At 43.8% G+C, this 23,687-nt stretch overlaps 14 protein-coding genes and 1 non-coding gene across 15 annotated transcripts; 7 read left to right on the forward strand and 8 right to left on the reverse strand.

The window, feature by feature from the left end:
* Nucleotides 1–23: 23 nt before the first annotated feature.
* Eint_060780 (uncharacterized protein) lies at nucleotides 24–1,271 on the reverse strand (the record flags this gene model as incomplete). The annotated part of the gene is made up of 1 exon (XM_003073000.1): nucleotides 24–1,271. One exon carries the CDS (start codon nucleotides 1,269–1,271, stop codon nucleotides 24–26), a length of 1,248 nt encoding a protein of 415 aa, XP_003073046.1.
* Nucleotides 1,272–1,339: 68 nt separating this feature from the next.
* On the reverse strand, nucleotides 1,340–2,995 carry Eint_060790 (preprotein translocase subunit Sec63; the record flags this gene model as incomplete). The annotated part of the gene is made up of 1 exon (XM_003073001.2): nucleotides 1,340–2,995. The coding sequence occupies one exon, from the start codon at nucleotides 2,993–2,995 to the stop codon at nucleotides 1,340–1,342; it is 1,656 nt and encodes a 551-aa protein (XP_003073047.2).
* Nucleotides 2,996–3,062: 67 nt separating this feature from the next.
* On the reverse strand, nucleotides 3,063–5,117 carry Eint_060800 (Cdc53 cullin-like protein; the record flags this gene model as incomplete). The annotated part of the gene is made up of 1 exon (XM_003073002.2): nucleotides 3,063–5,117. The coding sequence occupies one exon, from the start codon at nucleotides 5,115–5,117 to the stop codon at nucleotides 3,063–3,065; it is 2,055 nt and encodes a 684-aa protein (XP_003073048.2).
* Nucleotides 5,118–5,214: 97 nt separating this feature from the next.
* Nucleotides 5,215–5,796, reverse strand: Eint_060810 (uncharacterized protein; the record flags this gene model as incomplete). The annotated part of the gene is made up of 1 exon (XM_003073003.1): nucleotides 5,215–5,796. One exon carries the CDS (start codon nucleotides 5,794–5,796, stop codon nucleotides 5,215–5,217), a length of 582 nt encoding a protein of 193 aa, XP_003073049.1.
* A 99-nt stretch (nucleotides 5,797–5,895) lies between these two features.
* Nucleotides 5,896–6,784, forward strand: Eint_060820 (60S ribosomal protein L5; the record flags this gene model as incomplete). The annotated part of the gene is made up of 2 exons (XM_003073004.1): nucleotides 5,896–5,898; nucleotides 5,924–6,784. The coding sequence occupies 2 exons, from the start codon at nucleotides 5,896–5,898 to the stop codon at nucleotides 6,782–6,784; spliced, it is 864 nt and encodes a 287-aa protein (XP_003073050.1).
* Nucleotides 6,785–6,882: 98 nt separating this feature from the next.
* Nucleotides 6,883–6,954, forward strand: Eint_060830. Its single transcript has one exon. It is a non-coding gene; the product is annotated as a tRNA-Trp (tRNA).
* A 90-nt stretch (nucleotides 6,955–7,044) lies between these two features.
* Nucleotides 7,045–9,192, forward strand: Eint_060840 (ubiquitin carboxyl-terminal hydrolase; the record flags this gene model as incomplete). The annotated part of the gene is made up of 1 exon (XM_003073005.1): nucleotides 7,045–9,192. The coding sequence occupies one exon, from the start codon at nucleotides 7,045–7,047 to the stop codon at nucleotides 9,190–9,192; it is 2,148 nt and encodes a 715-aa protein (XP_003073051.1).
* A 73-nt stretch (nucleotides 9,193–9,265) lies between these two features.
* On the forward strand, nucleotides 9,266–13,690 carry Eint_060850 (pre-mRNA splicing helicase; the record flags this gene model as incomplete). The annotated part of the gene is made up of 1 exon (XM_003073006.2): nucleotides 9,266–13,690. One exon carries the CDS (start codon nucleotides 9,266–9,268, stop codon nucleotides 13,688–13,690), a length of 4,425 nt encoding a protein of 1,474 aa, XP_003073052.2.
* A 66-nt stretch (nucleotides 13,691–13,756) lies between these two features.
* On the forward strand, nucleotides 13,757–16,729 carry Eint_060860 (phospholipid-translocating P-type ATPase; the record flags this gene model as incomplete). Its single annotated transcript, XM_003073007.1, has 1 exon — nucleotides 13,757–16,729. One exon carries the CDS (start codon nucleotides 13,757–13,759, stop codon nucleotides 16,727–16,729), a length of 2,973 nt encoding a protein of 990 aa, XP_003073053.1.
* A 65-nt stretch (nucleotides 16,730–16,794) lies between these two features.
* Nucleotides 16,795–16,980, forward strand: Eint_060865 (uncharacterized protein; the record flags this gene model as incomplete). Its single annotated transcript, XM_009163599.1, has 1 exon — nucleotides 16,795–16,980. One exon carries the CDS (start codon nucleotides 16,795–16,797, stop codon nucleotides 16,978–16,980), a length of 186 nt encoding a protein of 61 aa, XP_009161863.1.
* Nucleotides 16,981–17,052: 72 nt separating this feature from the next.
* Eint_060870 (3-ketoacyl CoA thiolase-like protein) lies at nucleotides 17,053–18,198 on the reverse strand (the record flags this gene model as incomplete). The annotated part of the gene is made up of 1 exon (XM_003073008.1): nucleotides 17,053–18,198. One exon carries the CDS (start codon nucleotides 18,196–18,198, stop codon nucleotides 17,053–17,055), a length of 1,146 nt encoding a protein of 381 aa, XP_003073054.1.
* Nucleotides 18,199–18,304: 106 nt separating this feature from the next.
* On the forward strand, nucleotides 18,305–20,116 carry Eint_060880 (dolichyl-phosphate-mannose protein O-mannosyltransferase-like protein; the record flags this gene model as incomplete). Its single annotated transcript, XM_003073009.1, has 1 exon — nucleotides 18,305–20,116. The coding sequence occupies one exon, from the start codon at nucleotides 18,305–18,307 to the stop codon at nucleotides 20,114–20,116; it is 1,812 nt and encodes a 603-aa protein (XP_003073055.1).
* A 43-nt stretch (nucleotides 20,117–20,159) lies between these two features.
* On the reverse strand, nucleotides 20,160–20,951 carry Eint_060890 (class 3 adenyl cyclase-like protein; the record flags this gene model as incomplete). The annotated part of the gene is made up of 1 exon (XM_003073010.1): nucleotides 20,160–20,951. The coding sequence occupies one exon, from the start codon at nucleotides 20,949–20,951 to the stop codon at nucleotides 20,160–20,162; it is 792 nt and encodes a 263-aa protein (XP_003073056.1).
* Nucleotides 20,952–21,205: 254 nt separating this feature from the next.
* Eint_060900 (uncharacterized protein) lies at nucleotides 21,206–22,102 on the reverse strand (the record flags this gene model as incomplete). The annotated part of the gene is made up of 1 exon (XM_003073011.1): nucleotides 21,206–22,102. One exon carries the CDS (start codon nucleotides 22,100–22,102, stop codon nucleotides 21,206–21,208), a length of 897 nt encoding a protein of 298 aa, XP_003073057.1.
* Nucleotides 22,103–22,153: 51 nt separating this feature from the next.
* Nucleotides 22,154–23,656, reverse strand: Eint_060910 (uncharacterized protein; the record flags this gene model as incomplete). Its single annotated transcript, XM_003073012.1, has 1 exon — nucleotides 22,154–23,656. The coding sequence occupies one exon, from the start codon at nucleotides 23,654–23,656 to the stop codon at nucleotides 22,154–22,156; it is 1,503 nt and encodes a 500-aa protein (XP_003073058.1).
* Between the last annotated feature and the right edge of the window lie 31 nt (nucleotides 23,657–23,687).

The raw sequence follows: 23,687 nt of genomic DNA on the forward strand, positions 1-23,687 counted from the left end.
AATCCAATAGAACCATTAAAACTTTATTCCTCATTCACATTCTTCTTGGTCTTGTCGGGCTCAGGACCCTCATCCTCTGTCTTTTCCTTGGCCTTCTTGGTGCCTTTCCTTTTCTTACTCACTCTTGGCGAGGACTCAGAAACCCGCTTTCTTCCTCTAATCGAAGCTTTTCTGGGTTGTACAGTATCATTCTCTTCGCTCCCCCTTTCCAGGAGTCTCATCGCACTCGATCTCTTTTTCCTTCCTACTCCCTTCCCTTCTGTATCTTCTTTTCTTTCCTCGTCTTCCTTCTTTTCTTCTCCTACGATACCCCGTTCCTCTTCCTTATTCACTTCCCTTTCTAGTTCAATCCGGCTTATAACATCACTAGCTATTGCATTTTTTATGTCACTCGATGATAACACTTCCTTAACCTCTTCCCTAATGTCTTCTTTGACATCTCCCATAAACTCTCTCTTCAGATCTTCTCGCAATTCCTCCTTGATATTATCCTTGACATTCTGTTTCAACTCGTCAAGACCCTCTTCTATAACCCCATTCTCATTCCTCATCTTCTCATCAACCACCTTTTCTGCTGTGTCCAGAATCTCCTTCTCTATCATCACCTCTCCAAGGTCTCTTGAGTTCTTCCGGCCCATCGATGGAAGAACAGGCGTGTCAACAACAGATATCTCAATCGATTCCTTGATCTCCTTATTAAGAACCTCCTTCTGCTCCTCAATAGCCTGCTTCACACATGATACCCCTTCTCCATCTTCTCCCTTGCATAGTGAGATGTTCACTCCCGCTACCTTATTCAGTGCAATCGAAATAACCGCTTCTCCAATCCCCTCGTTCTTTTCAGACTCTCCTCCTAGGGTCTTCTCCTTCTTTTCAAATTCTAAACAGGGTCTTTCTCTCCCCTCTCCATTCAGGTAGCTCAGTTCCATCGTAGGCCTTCTAATGATCTTGTCCTCGTCTACAAAGTCCCCAGGCTCCGTCAAAGAAAACATAAACCTGTATCTGTTTATCCTTAGAACATCTCCAAATCCGAAGCCATATACAGATTCCTTCTCAAGAGCCTCCTCGTTCAAAAACACATTGTTCCCAAGCACCCGGATCTTCATTTGCTCAAAGTACACCATCACATGGTTTTCCTCCACCGATGGCTGTTGCAGCCGTACATCTGCATCTAGCCCGCTCCCTATTGTTATCTCTGTCTCATTGGTAAATGCAATGCTCCGCACCTTATCGTCGCTCCCTAATGATGATAGTTTGTATTTCTCTCCCATCAGTTCAAGGGCTTCCAAAGAGGATTCACATATCTTCAAACAAACACCGCAGATAGTAAAAGAGGGATTTATTCAACTTTGATCACAATACTCTTTTCTGCATTTCTATTCAGATACTCTCCACACCCCACAAATACCTTACATTCACATGCCTTCTTTAGCTCTCCAGAGTCAATGCTGAATCTAACCTTAGCCTTTTTCGAAAAGTCGTCTATAATCTGTATCTTCCCATAGATAACATTGTCTATGGTCAACATCACAATCCACTTGACAAAAAAGGATTCCTTCATGAAAGGTGCATGCACTATAACTTCTCCTTTCTTTTCATCAAGATAGCACTCTCGCTCAAGGGTCACGTTGATTGTTGCAATGCTACCCCCGGGAATCACATACACCGCTTGCTCAGACCTCCCGTTCCGTACCCCTTCCTCCCCTTCATTCCGGGTAACAAGATTTTCTGTCTCAGACTCAGAGACATCACTAATGTCCTTGACAACCCCTGTCTCAATCACAGATGCACTGAACTCACTTATCTTAATTACAGGAATGCTTCTGTATACATTCATTCCAGACTCTAGATTGCTTCCTGAGAAGAAAGCCCTTAGACACTCCTCCTCAGACATCTTCTCCTTCCTATTCTCCTGGATAAATAAGTCTTCAAACCTCACAAAGGGAATCTCCAGCATCCAATACTTCGGATCAAATACCGCCTGGATAATCATCGACTCAAGAACCACAAGGCTCTTCACAACATTTCCGTATCTCTTTGCAATTCCAATCGCCTTCATCCCCTCTATCAGCCGAAGAGATGCTTTTTGCACATACTCCACATCGCTCTTTGCCGCCTGTCCAGTCCTAAACAAATGATCCATCAACACAAGATATCCCTTCCCCTCCTTTCCACAGTCTCGTAGTGGATATCCAAATCCGCTTTCAATCCGTCCCCGAAGACCCTCTACATTGCTCTTCCATCCATACTCCATAAACTCAACCGACCTCGTCATAAGGGCCATCAGCTTTTCCACCACGTCATGGTTGTACTTTCCCTGGTTCATCCTGTCATCGATCTTCTCATAAAACATCTCCATCGTTCGGAAGTTCACTCCCACCCTGTTAAGGTCACGAATTTCCTTCCACTTCCTGTATGCCCACCGGGGAAGCAGTACCCCCAAAAGTAGAGAGTACAACACAAATGCGTAAATCCCCTGGCTAACAATCATCTTAGGAATCGCTACAATCTCCCCAGTCTTCGACTCCCTGTTCAGCCACGTCTCGTATTTTTTCTTGTTGCTCACAAGCCCATACGCCCTGTTGATCATCTTCTGCTTTTCTTCATACTCTTTCCGAAGCTCCTCCGGTGCCTTTCCAAGGTTGTATTTCATCAAGAGCATTCTCAACCTCTTCTTAATCTCCTTCTCTCCCGCATCCTCGTCTATCCCAAGCACCTCCAAAGGGTTAAATCCCTTCTTGTACTCAATCTTCAAAGTTCGGATATTCCCAACCAAATACGATATAACAATCCATATAATAATTGTAAATACCTTCCTCTTAGTCTTCCTCTTCACATTCTTGTTTTTACATCCAGGGCAAAAGCACCGTACCCTTCGGATCGGCGTACTATCAACCAAGTCGTATGTCATATACAAAGCCACAGGAACCAGCATCGATAGCAACAAATAGCTCGAGGCAAGCCCCGACTCATCATACTCGTAGTCATATGCCATCAAGGGCATTTGTTGATTTCCAAAAAAACAAAAATTTAATCTCTATTCATCCAGGGTCTCCATCCCCTCAGGGAAGGTACTCCAGATAGCCTTCATCAGCTCTACAATACTCCTTCTCAATCAGCTTCCCAATGGCCTTCATCACAGTCTTCTCGTCGTTCCCAGACTCCTCCTCGATAATTTTGACCATCCCAGGAACTTCAATTCTCTTTCTTCTCTTCAATATTCTCATGATCCTAGCCTCCAAAACCGCATCAAAAGCCCCCACCGTTTCCATCTCTCTCTTGGTTGTGGCTTCCCCAAACTCAATTTCAAACAGATCCACAATCTCACAGCCTTCTTCTCCCTCCATGTCTTCTCCATTTCTATCCAAGGTCAGATTCCACTCAGAGTCCATAAGACACACCCGGTCCTTGTATTTCTTTCTAATATAGCTGTACTCCTTGAGGGAAAACATCCTGTTCAGTGACAAAACCCCGTCCTTGCACCCAACAAATCCGTTCGATAGAAGATACTCAAGGTTTCCCTCAAATCCAGAACCTCCGACACATCTTCCAGCATCACTCATCTCTCTATCAACATCCAACCACAGCATTATCAGAACCTTGTCCATGCTCATCCGGAAGTAGAACCCGTTGATCGAAAATATCATCCATGATAGATTATGGCAGCACTCCAATTCTCCCCGCGGATATTTCATCATCTTTGGCCGCGACACAATTCCCCAAATGTCCTTCAGGGGCTGGGGGAGATTCTCTCCACTTGCCCTCAGGTCGTAGAACCCCTTTGTCAGAAACCTTGTCTCTGTAATCAGTTCTATGTCTTGCCCTGCGATGCAGAAATCGTTTCGGTCGTAGTTCACCTGATTTTCATACATTATGCTCATACTTCTGTTAATACTAGTCCCTATATATCTCTCCATCAATGAAACCAACATCCCTTCTCTTTTTTGTGACCCTCTCCATCCCAACATTCTCCTTCTTGCATCTTCTGTTATCTTTCCAACAATCCCTTCCTTGTTTGACATAAGGCTTGCAAACACAACAAGAACCTCTATCTCTCCTTCCGTCTCCTCTCCATTCCTTACTGCCCTGTCAATGTGCTTGTGAATCTCATCCTCAAACCCAAGTCTGCCCGAAATGTGAAGGTACTTCCTTATCTCCTCGTTGAGATGCAGAATCAGTTCCTCCTCATTCATAAGATTCTCCTTCATCTGCTTGCGGATCCGAAGATACTCCGTCTTCAGATCCCCCAGACTCTCAGTCCCAAGTATCTTCCTTCTCATAACTTCCTTGTACTTTTCCGCAACCCTTGCCATATACTCAGGTTCCATGAAGTGGATGATCTTTACATACAGCTTAAACTTCTCAAACTTCTCCATCCTCTGCACAACCACCTTCAAAACATCGTCAAACCTGTCCTGCACCCTACATGCAATCCCCTTGTACAGCTTGTTGTTATCTGGATCAAAAACCTTTGAAGCAATGTATATCTCCAGATACACCCTTTTTAGAACCTTGTTGATCTCTCCGTCGAAGTCCATCGATGCATGGAATCCCTCGAGGTATTTCCGCATCATGTCCTCATACTCCAAGGATTCGTCACAGAAAAACAACATTCTCTTGAGAAGCCGGACTGTCTCCGCTAGCCGCAGGAAGTTGTAATCCTTGCATCCCCGTGAAACCCCAATCTCAAAGAACACTATGTCCTTGGCTTGTCCCACCACTCTTTCCATGTATCTTCTGTAGAAGACCGTATTCCCAAGTGTCCGGATGTCCTGGATGTGTCCATCCCTTCTCTCCAGGCTGATCCGGATAAAGTATCTTTCCAAGTACGAGTAAGCCTTGGCCACCAGATCCAAGGCATTGGAGAACTCCAGCAGCTGGCTGTGCAGGGTCTTCAGAGATGTAAAACACCTCAGCCCATCCACATACGCCAGAAGCGTCTTCTTCAAGCACTCATAAACTTTTGCTCCTCTTGTCTCAAATATCGGAGTCGCCTCTGTGCAGTGACTGTATATGGTGTCGTATACTTCCATAAAGTCCTTCGAGGAAGATGCCTTATGGTTACAAAGAAGAGACATGGTTAAATCCTCCAGCCTCTCCAACTCCTGTATACCCATTCGTGGGTATGTCCAATAAACATAAATGCTTCCTCGGACATCGAATCGAGCCGCAGGAACAAACGGCATTCGGGAGACTCTTGGCCCAAAACAATCATTATATCGAGTTTATTCTTTCTCTTATCATGTCCTCAAGATCACAAGGCTGGAGTACATTGAACATCTTCATCTTGGACAAGGCAAATATTGTATGGAGGTCGTTGTATTCGTTTAAAAAGTATGATAGCACCCCCTCTCGGCTTTCGCCTCTTCTGTTCTGCTTGATCACCAAAGAGCTTTCCAAATGGAGATAATGGAACTTCACATTGAACAAGACCAGCCGAAGAAATGCTGTGGCCTCTTCATCCTCGCCCAAAGACCCGATGGCCCTACAGATGTACTTCCCCAGGCTCTTCCATTTATAAATCATGTCGACTACCTTGCACTTTCCACTTTCCTCTGTGTATCCCTTTATATACATCATGATTGCCTCCATAAGCATCTTTATTCCCTCTTTCCTAGACTCCCCCATCATTGCATCTGCCTTGGCTCTCAAATCCTTTGCCTTTTGAAGAAGCAGACTTGTATCTGGGGCCTGGGGTTTCTGGAATGTTCCATATCCAAGCTTGTCGATTTCTGGGTTGCGGAAGATTTTTGACTCGACCAGCTTCTTTATCCTGGAGGATATAGAGCTGTCCATCAAGGGATGAAAATGGTGCTGAATAGTGGCTACCCCAGGGCGAGGAGGAAAGGCCCTGGAGGCCGAAGGATATCTTGAAAAATTTGCAGCCCCAGGAAAATGGTAAGTGGCACATGGTAATTTTAAGAGTAATGCAAAGGGGACCAGGAACTACCACAAGAACTTCCAGGTGAAGAGAAGAAGAAGACGAGAGGGCAAGACCGACTACAAGCACAGAACCAATATGATTCGACAGGATTCCAACTCATACGGGTCTGTGAAGCACAGGCTGGTTGTCCGGATTACAAAGAGCCGGGTGATTTGCCAGATCACAGGAGCCTACATGGATGGAGACCGAGTGATGGTGTATGCAGACTCGTCTGAGCTGAAGAAGTATGGAATCAACTTTGGGCTTACAAACTACTCTGCAGCATATGCAACTGGATTCCTGATTGGAAGAAGGGCACTGACAGCATTGTCTCTGGATGGAGTATATGGGCCCAAGGAGATTGACGGGACATACAGTATTACGGAGGATGTTGATGGAGAGAGAAAGGCGCCCAAGGTGTTCCTCGACATTGGACTTGCAAGGTCCACAAAGGGAGCAAAGGTGTTTGGAGCAATGAAGGGAGCATCTGATGCAGGACTGAACATCCCACACAGCGAGGTGAAGTTCTATGGGTACCAAGAGGATGGGAGCTTTGATGCAAAGGAGCTGCACGACAGGATTTTTGGATACAACGTCTCTGAGTACATGCAGAAGTTGCGGGACAGTGATGAAGAGAAGTACAAGACCCAGTTTTCAGACTATATCAAGAAAGGCATCTCGGCCGAGGACATTCCACAGATCTACAAGAGTGCTCTGGACAAGATTGCATCAGACCCATCGAAGGAAGCAAGGGAAGTGAAGGACTACTCTTCGCTTAAGAAGTACCGGCCGGTTCGACTTACATATGAGGAGCGCAAGGAGAGGATACAGGCCAAGCTTTCCACGATTGAGAGCGAATAAATTCTTTTTATCTGAACTTTTGGCTTTACTAACTGGATGAGGTTAGTATCTGTAGAAGGGTGTTTGGTGAAAAGAGGGTGAGGAGAGGGGCATTGCTAGACGGTGTGGCGCAATGGTAGCGCGTCGGATTCCAGTCCCGAAGGTTCTAGGTTCAAATCCTAGCTCCGTCATTTCTTTTCTCTCGGGAAGTCTCGGAATGTCTTTTGTCCCAAAGGAAAATGGCCATTGAACCATAGTAAATCAAAACAAAACAATCCCCTATGAAAGCCGAGGAATCTCGGGGCCAAAGCCCTGTCTCAGACCAAGGGTTATGGGAATATGCAGTTTCTTCCATCTTCACCGGAGCTCAAAGGAAGTTTAGAGAAGCATTGGTCATCCCAGGCCTTCGGCCTCCGGGACCTAGGATTCATTTTGTACCCAAGGATGTCTGGAAGGCCATAAAGGAGGATCTTTCCACGGAATGCAACCCTTGCTACGAGTATCGGGAAGAGCCTTGGAGAGCAGTTTTTGTTACGTTTGTGATAGATGAGCTTGTCCCTAACACCAATGCCCCAGAGACCGGAAGAAGCATGGTTGTCAAGGTTGGATGGATACTTTCCATACTCCAGTCTCTTGTTAGCCTCAACGACTTTAGGTCTTACGAACGGCCTTGCCGTACAGGAGGAATGGGGAAGTCTAGAAAGATAGTAAATGTCCTCTCCAGTTCGACAGATAGAGTGTTTGATGTGGTGCTGGAAATAATGGGCTTCGAGGTTGGGCTGGACGAGTTTATGAGCCTGTACAGAATTATGGCGCTGGACGGGAGGGTGATCCATCCCTTAGTGAAACTTGAAGGCTTTGGAGATGGAAGTGTACTCCGGATCTCAAGGATTGTAAGGATGCCTGACGGAAGGGCTCTGTCTGCCGACAGCCACATGAAGAACATAGCCCGGGGACTTAAGAATCAAGGGAATACGTGTTTTATGAATAGCGGGCTTCAATGCCTGACAAATTGCTGGAAGCTCACGGAGTATTTCATGAGCAAGGAGTATGAAAAACATTTGGACGAGACAAAGCCTATTCATGTATCTCTGGCCAATGCATACTATGATCTTATCTCGGAGATGTACAATGGAGATCAACAGTCCATTGTGCCATCTGGGATCCGTGCAAGCCTGGGATCGGTTTATGAGGAATACAAGGGAAATGAAGAGCAGGATGCAGCGGAATTTATCGGAAAGACACTAGACATGCTTCATGAGGGTCTTTCAAAGGGATATGGGGACAGCGAGAAGAAAGAAAGCTGGAAGCGGTCGATTGTCACCGACCTGTTTTTCTTCTCTCAGAAATCGACGTTGACATGCAAGGAGTGCGGAAGAAGCAAGACATCTGTCGAGCCCTCGATGTGTCTTTCTTTGCCTATTCCATACCAAAGGGAATACAAAGAGAACATTGTGTTGTTCTATGAGTCTGGCAGGAGACAGCCTTTAAGAACGTATGCAGACGTGTCTTCCAGCATTGGAGATCTTAAGAGGATACTGAGAGCAGACTATGATGTGGCTGGAAAGGTTACGTGCATATGGTATGGCGCAGGACGGAGGATGTTTGAACTTGGAGATGACGTTATTCTGAAGGATGTTCCGCAGACCTTGTTCTGCTACGAGTACTTTGAGGATAAGAAATACTGCTGGGTCCATCTGAAGACTAAGAAACTGTTTATAGACAGGTCATTTAAGTTCAACATATTGATCCGAGCCTTTGGAAGTAATGAATCGCTAATATTCTTGGAGATGAAGAAGACGATAGCCCATCTTGTTGAAAGGGAAGCACAGTGCATTCTGGAACGGGAGGACATTTCCCCATACTTCAAGCTAGAAATAGCGGCGTGGGATTATGGGGAGAAAACAATCGACTCTCCTGTTGTGGTGGCGATAAGTAGATCCCACGGGGGGAAAAGGCTGTTTGGGGCTTCCTGGAACCCTCTGGACACGATTCGGGCGATAGATGCACCATCCATTACCCTTCAACACTGCTTAGACAAGTTTCTGGAGAAGGAAGATCTTCATCCCTCGGAGCTCTTACATTGCGAGGGGTGTGGCAGAAAGAGAAGGTTCAGTAAGAAGATGGACTTGGAGTGTCTCCCTGTGTATCTGATAGTCCAGCTGAAGAGGTTCCAGTATGTCAACTCCTTTCCCGTAAAGATCTCAACTCTGGTTGGATATTCCCTGGATAGATTTTCCATTTGTGGAACGGAATACAAAGTCATAGGAGTGTGCAACCATGACTCGGATACAGTCACATCTAGTGGACATTATGTAAGCTATCTTCGAAAGGACGGATGGTACCTTTGCAACGACCAGAAGATTGAGAAGGTCTCGAAAATAGACCAGGAATACACATATGTTCTCTTTCTTGAAAGATGTGTCTAGAATAATAAATGGTTGTATTTAGCTGTTGAAGCCTAGGATTGGTTTTGGTAAAAAGATGGGGAAGGCAGTCCCCATGGGATTTGAGTCCACGGGGGACCTTGGATATACTGACTATTTTGAGCGGTTAGGAACGGTTGTTGGGAGAAGTGACGAGTTAGTGGTAAGGAGGGTGATGGAGGTGCTGTGTGGAGATGTAAGCTGTAAGCAGGAGATTGTTGAGGAGGTTATTGGAAAAAGCTTAGCGAGGGAAGACTTTGAAGAGATGGTGAAGCTAACAGAAAGATTCCTCAACAGAGATACAAAGAAGATTGACTTTGAAGATGTTGAGCTATTTGATGTTTTATTTACTCTTCGAGAGAAGAAGAGGCTCCTTGAGATTATAAGGAAAAGCACGGATCTTGAAAAGGATCTCCTTAGGGCTCTTGGGGGCCGGAAGATGTATTTTATGAGATACATACTCGACAACAAAAAGATGTTTGAACATTTTCTTGGCTATCAACTGTTTCCAGATACAAGAAGGGAGATACAGAAACTGATGAGGAGCGAAGGAGGTCCTCCAGCCTTTATCAAGTACATAGACAGCGATGTACTGAGTCTTATGAAGGGGAGCAAGGTGATTGATTTGGAAAAGACATCAGATGCCAGCGGTACACATATGATAAGAGGGGAGTATCCTACAGGATCAAGTGTAAGGTACGAAGATGGAGCCAAGATTGTTTTTGTTCCAGGGCAAAAGGTGGATGTTGAGTTTGACGGAGAGCCTCCGGAAAATGTAAAGAGGCTCTTTGGAAGGAACTTTGTGTTCAACTATGTCCAAAGTGTAGTCCAGAGCTCTGTGCTGAAAGGAGATGGGAATGTTCTTGTGTGTGCACCTACGGGGAGTGGAAAGACAGTTATAGGAATGATGTGTATTCTCAAGGAGATTGAAGCAAGAAAGAAGGTGCGGGTTGGATACATTGCTCCCATGAAAGCACTGGCAAGGGAGATATGCAAGACCATTGGAAAAGTGTTTTCAAAACATGAGGTTTCTGTTGTAGAACACACTTCGGATATCTACTCTGGATATAGGCGTCTTGAGCAGGCAGGGGTGATAGTATCCACACCGGAGAAGTTTGATATTTTGACAAGAAACACGGACCTCCGCTTCGACCTGGTGATTATTGACGAGATCCACATTATTGGGGATTCAAGGGGTGCGACAATAGAAGCCATTGTGGCAAGAATGGCCATGCAAAAGAAATGCAGGATTGTTGGGCTCAGTGCAACTCTTCCTAATTACATGGATGTCGGGACATTTATTGGATGCAGGGATTCGGACATATTCCACTTTGGGCCAGAATTTCGAAAAAACGCAATAGACTACGAATTGATAAACGTTGGAATGAAGGAAAGGGAAATGGGAGTGGTAATAGAAAAGACGTTGGAGAATCTGGAGTTAGATAAGCCGGTGATTGTGTTTGTACACTCCAGGAGCGAAACTCTTGAGGTTGCAAGTGAAATAAGAAGGTATATGGAAAAGACTAGTGATTTGGAAGTGGATGTGAGTGCAGGAGTCCGAGAGCTTCTGAAGTACAGAGTCGGAATTCATCATGCTGGACTGGACAAGAAGACAAGACAAACAGTTGAAAATCTGTATCGAGATGGAAAAATAGATGTGATGGTGTGCACAGCTACGCTTGCATGGGGAGTGAATCTCCCTGGAAAGACTGTGATAGTTAAGGGGACCGAAGTGTATGATACTTCTTGCGGATGGAAGGCTATAAAGCAGATCGAGATGCTCCAGATGTTTGGAAGAGCCGGAAGGTTTGGCGATGGCCGGTGCAAAGGAATACTGGTATCGAGCAAAGACAACGAATTTCTTATTCAACGGAGTATAGATTCTAGACTACTTCCTGGATTGTGTGATTGCCTCAATGCAGAGATAGTAAGAGGAATGAGGAGATTTGAGGAGATGGTGGACTGGTTCAAGCATACCTTTTACTATACAAGACTGGTGAAAATGAATAGGGAGCCTGGGAAGATGGTTAAAAGCCTTGTGTATAGTGCTCTGAAGCTTTTGGAAGGAGCAGGACTCATTGTGCTGGAACCCGATATACACCCCACAGCTGTTGGAGAAGTAGCATCTAGATATTACATCTACTATAAGGATGCAAAGAGGCTGTTTGATGGCCTTTCTCAAAACATGTTGGAATCGTCTTTACTGCAAATCCTAGAGGGAACAAGGGAATTCTCTGATCTAAATGGTAACGAGAAGGAGATGGAGTCCCTCAAGGATCTTGTGCCTATCCCCACTGAATCCATATTTGGGCTACAGGTACAGTGTTATATAGCCAACCGAATGAACTCAGCACCTCTCTCTCAGAATCTCTGCAGGGTGTTCAGGGCGCTGTTTGAGATTGGAATGAGAAAGAAGCTTGGGATCGCAAAGACAATACTGGGGTGGTGTAAAGCAGCAGAGCATAGGATATTTCCGTACCAGACACCTTTGAGGCATTTTACAGACGATGTGGAAGTCCTGAGGAGTCTGGAGATGAAGGAAATTCCTTTTAAGGTGTTGGAGGTACTGGGCAAGGATGGGCTAGATGAGATAGGAATTGGAGGGAGCATCATAGTTGAAGCCCTAAAATATGTTCCCAAATTCAATATCTCTCCGAGTATTCGAGTTGCAGCACCTGGAAACTATGTCATAAGCATTGGAATCGAAAAAACGTTCTGCGACAGCAAGATCGAAAGTAATATGTACCATCTTTTCATAACCGATTCAAAAGAGTCGAGTCTGGTTGTGTGTGACACAGTAATATTCCAAAAGGAGTGTGAGTATGTATGCCAGAATTATGGGGTATGCACAGACTCTCCATTTCTGAACATCTACCTTCTCTCTAGTCATTATCTGTGTCCCATACATCCTGTAACATTAGATCTGAGGAGTAGTATGGAATCTTCTCCTTCGGTATTTAGTAGAGTGTGGAGGTCTTTTATGGAAAAGAAAGCATCTGGGATGAACAATTGCGTCAAACTGGATCTATTCCACAATGAAATTTCCACAGAAGTGGTGGTTGTGCCCAGCTATGCTGAGAAAAGAAGGTTAATGCTTCTGGGCTACAGGGCATACACTTATGAGGAGTTTGTTTCTTGGAGGGTTATTTCTGGCCCTGTTACTATTGTGGAGGTGGACGGGATTATTTCGAACCACCTTATAGAAGCTTGCATGGCACATTGTATCATAAGAAATATTCGGATGGTTCTGGTAGGACTTCCATTTACAACGGGTGGAGGAATTGAATCGATCGGAAAGATTGAAAAGAACCTGAAGGAAATAGGTGTAGAAGTTTGTGAGTCTTACTCTCCTACATACCATGGCCAGCTCTTTGACTTCAAGATTAGGATAATCGAAAATATCCGTGGGGTGGATGTGGAGGAGAGCTCATGTCTTATCATTTGCTCTACAATGAAGATGATTGGATATTTCAAAAAGTTCTTTGAAGATGCAAGGATTGCTTCAGAGTATACAGGAATCCATAAGGGTGTGTACTTCGCTACAAAGAGAGTGGTTGATCTATGGGTAGATAGGAGATGGAGTCCCGAAGTATCCCAAGTCCACATTGTCGGGACAGACTACTACGACCACGAGACCTCATCTTATGTCGATTACTCTCTTGCGGATGTTAAGAGGTATTCCCTCCTTGGTAAAAAGGCAGTTCTTTACGTGAGGGAAAGTAAGAAGGCGCTATACTTTGGAAATGGAACTGTTCCTTTGCACTATTGCTCGTCTGAAAGGAAAGAGCTCTATTTGTATCCATACTGGTTGGGATGTAAACCAGAGAAGAGCCAAGGAAGTTCTCTATTTGTTAAGGACCAAGAACTAACGCGATATGGGATGATACTGTGTAAGTATTGTGTTGGAATCGACACTGTTGAAATGTTCATTGAAAAGGCCAAGGATAAGATGGGGTTGAAGAGCATTCGGGCTCTTGTGTGTGGGGCAGGGGAGCTTGTGCTTGATGTTGATCCAGATGAGTTGGAAGCATTATCTAAGACAGGGGTGGATCTTTCGTTTGGAAAGGCATATGGGATGACTTCATACGTACTGGATATGAGTGAAGGAGACGAAAGGATTCTTCAGCAGTATGCTGGGAGTATACTTCCGGTGGTGAATAGGTTATACTTGTGTCTCGTGGAAGTTTCATTAGAAAAAATGTATCTGAAAACAGCATTCAACACCATGTTTGGACTCCAGAATATTATGAGTGTCTTTATCGAGGACAAGGACAAGTTCTACAATGCAAAGCTTTGCGGGGGAGCTGTGCTCATTGAAGTTTTGTCCGTCCCTCGAAGCCCGATGGGATGGGTTGTGTTCTTTCTATTTGACGGATCGAAAGAGTCCGAGATTATTTATATCGAATGCCCAGGAACATACTCCACATCTTGGAACCACAAGATCTGCTATGTGATGAGCGACAGCTACCCTGGCTTTGAGAAGATCGAGGACAAGGCATAAAACCTTGAGACTGTGGAACAATTTGACACCACGTCTATTAAATCTGAAGGGAGAACCCATATCATAATGAACAGGAAGGAGAATAAAATAGTCACATCCAAGTATACAGCCATGACTTTTTTTCCTTTGAACATATACCATCAGTTGTCAAGGCCATCAAATCTATTTTTCCTTCTGACTCTTATTCTTCTATCAATTCCGGCGATATCTCCTTTCAGCCCATTTACCTATCTCCTGGCGTTTGTTGTTGTTGTTGGGGCATCGATGATGAAGGATGGAGTTGAGGACTACAGAAGACACAAGCAAGACAGAATCATAAACGAGAAGCCGGCCAATGTAGTTCGGAGACAAGGGGAAGATGCAAGGGTGGAGGAAATACATGTGGAAGATCTCAGTGCTGGAGATCTTATATTTATAATGAAGGATCAGGAAGTACCTGGAGATGTGGTTTTGCTAAACAGCAGAGTAAAGACCTCTGATGGAATCAAATGCAAAAACTACTGCTTCATAGAGACAAGCAACCTAGATGGAGAAACAAATCTGAAGAAGAAGACGGCACAGCATCATATTCCGTGTGAGGAAGGAAGGACTGTGCTTGAGTGTGGAGAAGGAAAACTGGACATATGCAGTTGTGACAAATATTACATGGACAGTATATCCGAGTTCTATGTCGAGGATACGGGGGATTTACTTAACAAGTTTGAGTGCCAAGTGACCATTGGCGGGGAAAACACTCTATGCAACGAAAAGAATGTTCTTTTGAGAGGATCAAGAGTTAGGAACACAGAACGTGTTCTTGGTATTGTAGTGTCTGTAGGGAAGCAGACGAAGCTGGGGAAAAGCCACTTCAAGGTAAAGATGAAAATATCTCTTTTTGAAAAAAGAATAGGAGACTTTATATTTGGAATATTCATGATATACCTGGGGATTCTGGCAGTGACCTCTATTCTTGGCGCTAGATTTCTTAGGAAGGATGACATCGAATATTTGTACTTGCATGAGTATCTTACCAACGACTCCCTGAAGCAAACAGGAACCAACTATATTCTGTTCAGCTACTTGATTCCTCTGTCTCTGTTTGTAACTCTTGAGGTATCCCGAATGTTCCATTCGATGTTTATATCTTATGATGACGAAATGGTTGGGAATGGAATGAAGTCCATGTGCAGAAACTCCAACATTACAGAGGACATAGGGATGATTGAATATATCTTAACGGATAAGACCGGAACTCTCACAAAGAACTCCATGGTCTTCAAGTATTGCCACGTGTACAACTCTGAGGATCTTATTTCTCGAGAAGATTTAAAGGAGGAAAGCCTCCATGTGGAACTTGTAAACGACCTGAGTTTGGAAGCTAAGAAGAGCCGGTCGAGAATGATGTTCATACTTGCGCTCTTGTGCTGCAATTCGATAGAGCCTCTCAACAACAATTTCGAAGGGATCTCGCAGGACGAGCTGTGTATTATTCAGGAATTAAAGAACCAGGGCTATGTGCTAGTGAAGAGAGACGAAGACTATGTTCTAGTGGAGATAAACGGAAAAAGAACCAGGTTCAACATAGTGATTTCCCTGGACTTTACTTCTGCAAGGCAAAGGATGTCTGTGGTGATGGAGGTGTTGGGAAGGTACATTCTGTTCTGCAAGGGCTCTGACCAGAAACTTCTCGGAGACAAGAGAATGGTTTTTGAGCAAGGAGACATGGGAACGATCAAGGCACTTATAAACAACAACTCGGAATACAGGTCCCTTGTTGTCGGATACAAAGAACTGGACAAAAAAGTAACGGATGAGCTGAAAAGGAAGTATGCTGGGGTTTCCTTGAGAGACAAGTTCCTGGAGCAGGAAAGAATCTTCGACTCGGTGGAGGAGGAGATGGTTTACTTAGGAACAACGTTTATCGAAGATGAGCTTCAGGAAGACGTAAGAAGTACTATAACTTCCCTCCGGGATGCAGGGATCAAGATATGGATGATCACAGGCGACAAGAAAGAGACTGCAATCAGCTGCTCAGAAGACTGTGGAATTGTTCAGAAGAACCATGAGGTGCAATCTCTTGCCATAGATGGTAAGGAGTTTCTGAAGAGGCTCTCAGACCCAGGGATCTTCGATTACAAGTCAATTGTGATATATCGGGCAACACCCTATCATAAGGGAAAGATAGCCGAAAAGATAGTCGAGCTTGGGAAGAACACACTTTCGATTGGTGACGGAAACAATGATGTCCCCATGCTTACAAGCTCTCATGTTGGTGTAGGGATCATGGGCAAGGAGGGCACACAGGCAAGCTTGTCGGCAGACTTTGCCATCCCAGAGTTTAGGTTTCTAAAGAGGCTCATACTTGTCTACGGGCGCTACAACCTCATAAGATTCTCCAAGATAACTCTGAATGCATTCTTCAAGAACATATTCTTCATCTCGATACAGTTTCTGTACAATTTCTTCAACGGATACTCGGGAAAACCCATATACAACAACTTCTTTCTGAACTATTACAATGTACTCTTTACATCCTTTGTCCCGCTGTCCATAGGACTCTTCGACAAGGACAAGCCAGAAAACTACCTAATGTCACATCCCGAGGATTACAAAAATGCAAGAAGGCTCTTTGGAAGACCTTCATTTGTGTTTGGATTTATCTACACGATCCTTCTTGGGATTGTAGTGTTTTTGCTTTCGGTCGGCACTGTCTATGTGAAGGACATGGTAAACAAGGAAGGGCTTGTCGGGGGATATATCCTCCTCACGAACTATTTTTCCATTGTTGTCTTTCTGGTTGTACTGTCCACACAGATCCGGGAGATCTCCTTCTTTGTTGTATATTCATGGATAGCAATTGCTCTTAGTGTCATTCTTAACTTTGTAACTCTTTTTTTCATTCAGGAGTTGGATGCCACTGCAAACAATGCAGCCTTTAACCTGTTTTCTCTCCCTGTCTTCTACTTGACTATCCTCTTTGTACTCTCAGGAGTACTGCTTGTCGACTTTGTTATTATGAAGATGCTTTCTGCAGTAAAGAAGAATCGGGGATGGCCTTGAGAGGTCCTATCTACTGGTGTGTATCCTGGAGTTTGGTAGTTAAGGAAATTTTTGTATCCCCCTGGATGAAAGAAAGCGATAGACAAATATTTTTTGATGTCAATGCTATCCACAGCTCCACGGAAACAACAGAAGAGGACGAGATATCCGATATGTTTGATGAAAGGATGTTTAATGACTCCCTTGGAGGAGGAGATTTCATTAAGCTTGAAGAGGAATTAAAAAAGGTAAGGAGCATCAAGAAACAATAGGCATATTTGCATTCATACTATTCCTAAATTGTGAATAAAGGCTTAAATGCTCTCGATATTCCTTCTTCATGTCTAGCAACATTTTCTGAACAATGCAGCCACCCCATGGCCTCCACCCACACAAAGAGCTGCAACTCCATATTTGCCTGGTTGTTCTTTCTCCATGGTGTTTAGTAACGTGCAAACAATCCTTGCTCCAGAGGCTCCTATTGGATGCCCAAGGGCTATGGCTCCTCCGCACTTGTTAACCCTTTCTCTTGCAATCCCTAGTTCCTTCAGACAGCAAAGAACTTGAGATGCAAATGCCTCATTTATTTCAAAGCACGAAATCTGCTCTTTCTCGAGACCGTTCTTTTTCAGTAGTTTCTCGATCGCGAAAACAGGTCCCAAGCCCATATCTCTGGGCTTAAGCCCGACTGTTGCAAAATCGACAAACTCTGCAATGGCTGGAAGACCCAGGTCACTGGCTTTTGCTCTTGTCATCAAAAGAACTGCAGAAGCTCCATCAGATAGCTGTGAAGAATTTGCCGGCGTGCAAATCCCGTCTTGGCGGAACACAGGTTTTAGATTTCCGATGACTTCCAAAAGCGTTTCCCTTATGCCTTCATCATGCTCGACAGTTTCCCCTTCAATCTCCATAGGAATGATTTCCCTGAGGAATATGCCCTTCTTTGTGGCCTCGGCAGCCCTATTCTGGCTTTCTACTGCATATTTGTCTGCCTCCTCGCGTGTTATTCCATATGTTTTACCTAGCATCTCAGACACTTCTCCCAATCCCAACAGACAATCCTCGGCATCTGTATTTTCTTCCTTTCTACTAAGATTGTATTCTTTAGGAAGTCCATAAGACGTCATGGATTCAAATCCCCCTGCTAGTCCAACCTCTATCTTCCCCAGCTTGATCTTCTCTGCAATAAGCCCAATAGACTCGAGTCCCGAACCGCATATTCTGTTTATGGTCATAACCGGTGTTGAGGCCGGTATTCCTGCTCTTAAGACTCCCATTCTTGCAGCAATACTCCCTTCCATCGAGGAAAGACAATGCCCAAGAACGACCTCTTCAATGGCCTGAGGATCAATCCCTGTCTTTTTGATGACTCCATGGACGGCTGCACCTATCAACTCATCATTCTTGAGATTCTTGAACTTGCCCCTTCCTGCCTTTGCAATGGGTGTTCGAAGTGCACAAACAACAACAACATCTTCCATAAGTATCATTCCTCAGGGCTTTTCAACATGTCCTTTATCAAAAAGCCTCTTGTCTAGGTTGTAAGGAGAGAGGAATTGTTTACCAGGTATAAATACACAGATCAAAACAAACAACATGGCCAAGCCATTGCAAACCAAGATCAAGAGCTCTCGCTCAAACCAACTAGCCCAGGGTGTACTTATAGTGATTCTGTCGATTCTTCTGTTCAATAAGAAAGCATCTATAACAAGAGATGAGACCGAGTTTATAAGAAGTCTTAAATCTTATGAACAAGGGAGATTCTGTCTCTACAAGCATCTTCCATTGCCAGGCATACTCTGCCATGGCCTGAAGAAGACCTTCTCGTATATGAATGTTCCTTTGCTATCCTTGGTATTGGAAAGCCCTAGACTGGTCAGCCTTGGACTCTTTGTTGTGACCATGCTGCAGATCTCCTGGCTATCCCAAGAAACATACAATCTGGAAGCTTCATGGATGGTTTTGGTGGTCTATATGGTCAGGTTGTTGGTCAACACTCAAACCATATTCTCCACAAACGAGATGTTTTCTATATGTTTTCTTGCAGGAGGGATTGTTCAGATAAAAAAGAAACGCTCCTTTACCTCTGGGATTCTGATTGGGCTTTCGGTGGCGTCTAGCTGGGCATCTCTGTGTATTTTGCCTCCTCTTGCAATATTTTACGGCATTGAACTGTTCTCATTTGCAGCGAACCCTGTAAATCGGTTAAGCAAGGCTTTTCAGAAACTTTTCAAAGGAATTATTGCATTTGCAGTCATCCCAGCTTCTATATATTTCCTGTCGTTTCTTGTGCACTATTCTATCCAGAACCAACATGCAAGAGATGCCGAAAAGTTTTCTGTCGAATTCCAAGCAACACTGAAAGGAAGCATGCACGAGCCCACAGACAAGTATCTCATGGACAGAAGCATAGTTACTATCCTAAACCAAAAACACAACGTGTATTTAAATATGAAGGAAGGCATTCCCTCATGCTCTGGACAGAAGGCGGAAGACTCCATGTGGATGATCATTAAGGTTCATTCCAACCACTCGGGGGGAGAAGTTGAGGAGGAGGGTAGATACATTAATCATGGAGATCTTGTGAAGATGGTGGAGTTTGGAAGTAATATGTGTCTGAGGGTTGTGAATGAAGACACAGAAGACAAGTTTAGAAAAGTTCTTGGATTTGTCCAGGAGGACAACGAAGCAAATGAAGAAGATATATGGCAGATAATCGGAGATGGACCAGTTGTCAGCAGGAACTCGTTGGTAAGATTCAGGCACTACAAAACAGCAATGGATCTGTGTATCAGGAGCCTCCGGAGATCCGAGGAAAGCGAAGATGGAGAAAACACTATTGAAAAAGGTGTGAGTGGGTCGTTGTACAGCGATAACAAGTCTAGACTGTTCTACATCAGTGATAACAGAAACCATGACTTCTTCAAGAAGAACTTTGAGGATGGAAGGCCTAAAGAAGAAGTCCTTAACTTTCCCCAAAAGGGCTTTATGTCAAAGATGTTTGAGCATCATAGGAAACTCATAAAAACGTCCTCTGGGTGGAAATGGGGTTCACCAGGTTACTCCATGCTACATCTTCAAAGTGGGGAGAGGTATTTGATGAAACACGACATAGTTTTCAATATCTTTACAGTTGTATCTTCATTTTTATTTCCTGTAGTACTTCTGGCCAACCACATTTCTTGGAAGAAGTACGATAAAGGTTTTAGAGCGAGAAAAGACGATTCTTTTGTATGTGTGATGTACTTCTGTGCAGTTCTTATGGGAAGCATCCTCGGTTTTGGCCTAGCACCCTTGGAAATGTTAAGCACCTGGATGATGCTGAACCTTGTGTTCCTTCTTGGGATGAAGCCAGCCTTGATTTTCTTTTCTGTCCTCCTCTCTACTTCGATGAGAATCTTGAGATAAAAACTGAGATTAAAAGTATGATTGACTATATACTTTACAGGTTTTATTTATGAATACAAAATAGATGTTTCTTGGCGTTCCAGGAGTAGTCGGGTATCAAACAATTCTCTAAGATGCAGATATTTCTATTGGAATGGTTTAGCATCTCAAAGGTCTTCTCCACGACATCTCCGTAGATTTCAAGAAATTCGTTGTGCCGCACCATAATGTGTCCCTTGCTCACAGCTATCCGAATCCCTATGGGAAGGAGATCTGTCTTCCTGTCCCCAGACTCTTCATAATAAAGATTTTTTAAATTAGAAGAAATGCACTTGATCTCTCTATAAAACTCTATAGAGAAATCAAGTGCATTTGGAATATCTGTAAACACAAACAAGAAGGAGTCTCCTTCATTTCGCACCTCTAGGCCTCCATGCTCCTTACATAATCTCCTTGCAATTTCGTCGTGAAAGACAATTGTTCTATTCATTGCATCAGGGAAACAGTTCCAAAGGTTCGAACTGTCAACAATGTCCGTTATAACCAGGATAAGGTTTCCTTGAAGAAACCTCCTGGGGATTCTTCGAGAAATGTATTTTCTGTAACAAAGCTTCCCTCCCTTCTTTCCCTGGGGAACCTCCATCTTTTTAATCTTTAAAGGCTCTTTCCCTTGGCTCCGAGAAATAAGCATGCATTTCACTCCGTCGATTATCCCGACCTTGAAGCCACAGAACACCGACCCGAGTATCCATACCGGATTAATTGCCACCCATATCGCACATGCAATCATCTGTGTATGCATCCTAAAACTATATGCCACTAGCTGAAGAATAAGCGTCATGTTGTTCTTCAACATGGGGGCTTTTTAAATCCGTTTACTTTTATGTCCTACCGTTTTGACAGATAATTTTGGCACAATTGCAATTTTGAGAAATTAAAATTTAATCCTCTTTCAATTATACTTCACATTTTTCCATAGGATACACTCCCTGGATAGATTGAATTCTATTCTTCGGCCAATTTCCATAATTGGAAATATAAATAACAATATTTACAAATAAGGAATAAAAAGTAGGTAGCGGTAATAACGAAAGATGTGATGGAAAATCTTCACTCTACCATTTTCCAACCAAACTCAACCTCCATGCCCTTTTCCCAGTTATATTCCTTTACAACTCCCACAGTAAAGCCGATGGTTAACCTTGTCCCTTCTCCCATTACACTGCATATCTCTTCCCTAAGGCAATTGCTGTAGACAGCCTTGAGATCCTTCCCCAGAAATATAACGTTGTTCTTACTGTCGCCAACAATAATCAAGTCGTTCCATATAGTAGAGGCCTTGATATTGTACGGGAGCTCGGTGAACGAGGCTTCTCTGGTCTTGGGATCAAACACAAGAACCTTTCTGTCAAACAACGATATCACCAATGTTTCTCTAAGAGCACCCATCGATACTATAGGCTCCTTTAGAAATACCAAGCATGGATACTCATCCATCCAAACTTCTCTCTTCCTCCTAAATATAATGTCTTCTATCTCTACCTTCTCTATACAAAATACCTTTCCATTTTCAAACGAGAGAAATAGTCTGTCCTCACTAACCATTCCATATGTGCATATCCCATTGGTTGATTCCATCTTCGTCTTCTTAACCTCAACATCCTCATCTTCAATGCTAATTACCATAATCTCTTTACTGCCCACAATCAGGAGCCAATTCTTGTATACAACAGAGACATCTAATGGTCCTTTTGGCGTAATGTCCTTGATCTCGTACCCAGAAAGGAACTCGACTCTGATCTTGGACAACAGTACCCATCCATCACTGAAATACTTGATATCAACTATCTCCTTGTTCAGAGCCACTTCCTTAAGAATCTTTCTTCTTGGCCTGTTCCATACAACCAACTTGCTTGATGTTGCAACAAGAAGAATGTCCCCTTCAGAGCCAAGAGCGAGAATCTTATCTCCGTGTCTGTATGTAAACGAACCACATCTCTTGTCCATCCAGTGGGAGACTTGGGAGAGAAATATATCAATGCAGTTTATTTGAGCTCCTCAGAAGTTTTTGAGGAAGTATCTAAATCCTGTCTTCAGCAGCAGAACATAAAGCAGTTCTTCGGGATCGCAGTCTTCATTAACCTTGACCATCAGGACAGAGTGTCTGGAAGAATAGAAGAAGTATCCCTTACTCCGAAGACTTGGTGTCAAGAGCTCCTCAATAAGTGGAGTTCCAAAGAGAAACGGGGGATCCGTCTTGTCCTCAACCTCCTCAAAGCCTGTTCTGGAGTAAAGGCTAAGGATAAAGTCGTAGTCTCGGAAGGTGGGCTGCAGTAACTTATGTGTTTGGAGCCTCATGTTTTCATCGAATAGGGGAATCTTCAGCCCTAGCACAGTTTTCTTGAGCCCGTTCAGCCTTTGCACAATCTTCAGAGGTGGGGTTTTTATAACTACTATGTCATGCTGGTACACCACCTCAAACCTCTTGTTCTTGTTCTCCGTAACTTTCAGCGTCTCAAGGTTGAACGAATACCCCTCAAGTCTGATTCGATGTCCCAAAAACTCTTGGAAAAATCTTCCAAACGATCTTATTTCTCTCCCAATCATCAGACATATCAGCTCCACAAGTCTGTCGTCAAAGTACACAGGAAAATATCCATGGCTGTCTAGAAAAATCTTGGTAATCATCGTATTTTTCTTAACCACATCAGACTGCTCGCTCATAATTTCAGATATCCGCTCGTTAATTCTAAATTCCGCCTTTCGGTCTCCTTTTATCATAATCTTAAATTTGAAGTACGATCCTCGGTACTTCAAGAGAACATGGCTATACCCAATCGCACATCGGTACTTGCTCTTCTTATAGATCAAGCAATAGAGAGCTGTCTTTGCACAGTTAAGTGCATCCTGATCCTGCGGCCAGTTTGCATACGATCCGCAATGTAAATAGCACTCGTGGATGTTTGTAACCGAGGTGCTCATATGCATTGTACCACTGTCGATAATTTCCACGGGAAGTCTTATCTTCTTGATGTGCTCAAGAATCTCAACATATTTTGAATACTCGTCTCCCATCAGCTTGATCCCAAACACTATCTCATTCCACACAAAGTCATCCGCCTTGAATCCCTTCAGTCCATTCACTAGCAGGAAGTAAGGAATAGTGCTCTCGGGCCCGTTATAATTCGGTACAGGACTGTATCCTCTGTTGCTGAGCTTGATCCCAATAAAATGCTTGCCTTCAGAGGTATTAACATAGACATATCTCATCCGATCTCCATAGATCCGAATCACATCCTCCTTAAGCTTCTCGCTGCTGTATAGGGATTCCTTGTCCCTGAGGACTGCTTCAATGTCAAATAGATATTCCCCGTTGAGAATCGACCTGTACACCTCATCCTTCTTCCCTAGATGCATCAAAAGTACACTGTATACAGAACTTGGAGGCATGAACTCGTTTATCTTGTTCGACAATGTAAGCTCCTCAATCACCGAGTCCACATCTATTTTTATCTTATACTTTTCCAGTCTATCCTCTATGTACCTCTTGGCATTTTCCATAACAGAATGGGTTGGGATCCAGGAAATCTAA

The sequence above is a fragment of the Encephalitozoon intestinalis genome, chromosome VI, assembly GCF_000146465.1.
Source record: "Encephalitozoon intestinalis ATCC 50506 chromosome VI, complete sequence".
NCBI classification, from domain to species: Eukaryota; Fungi; Microsporidia; family Unikaryonidae; genus Encephalitozoon; species Encephalitozoon intestinalis.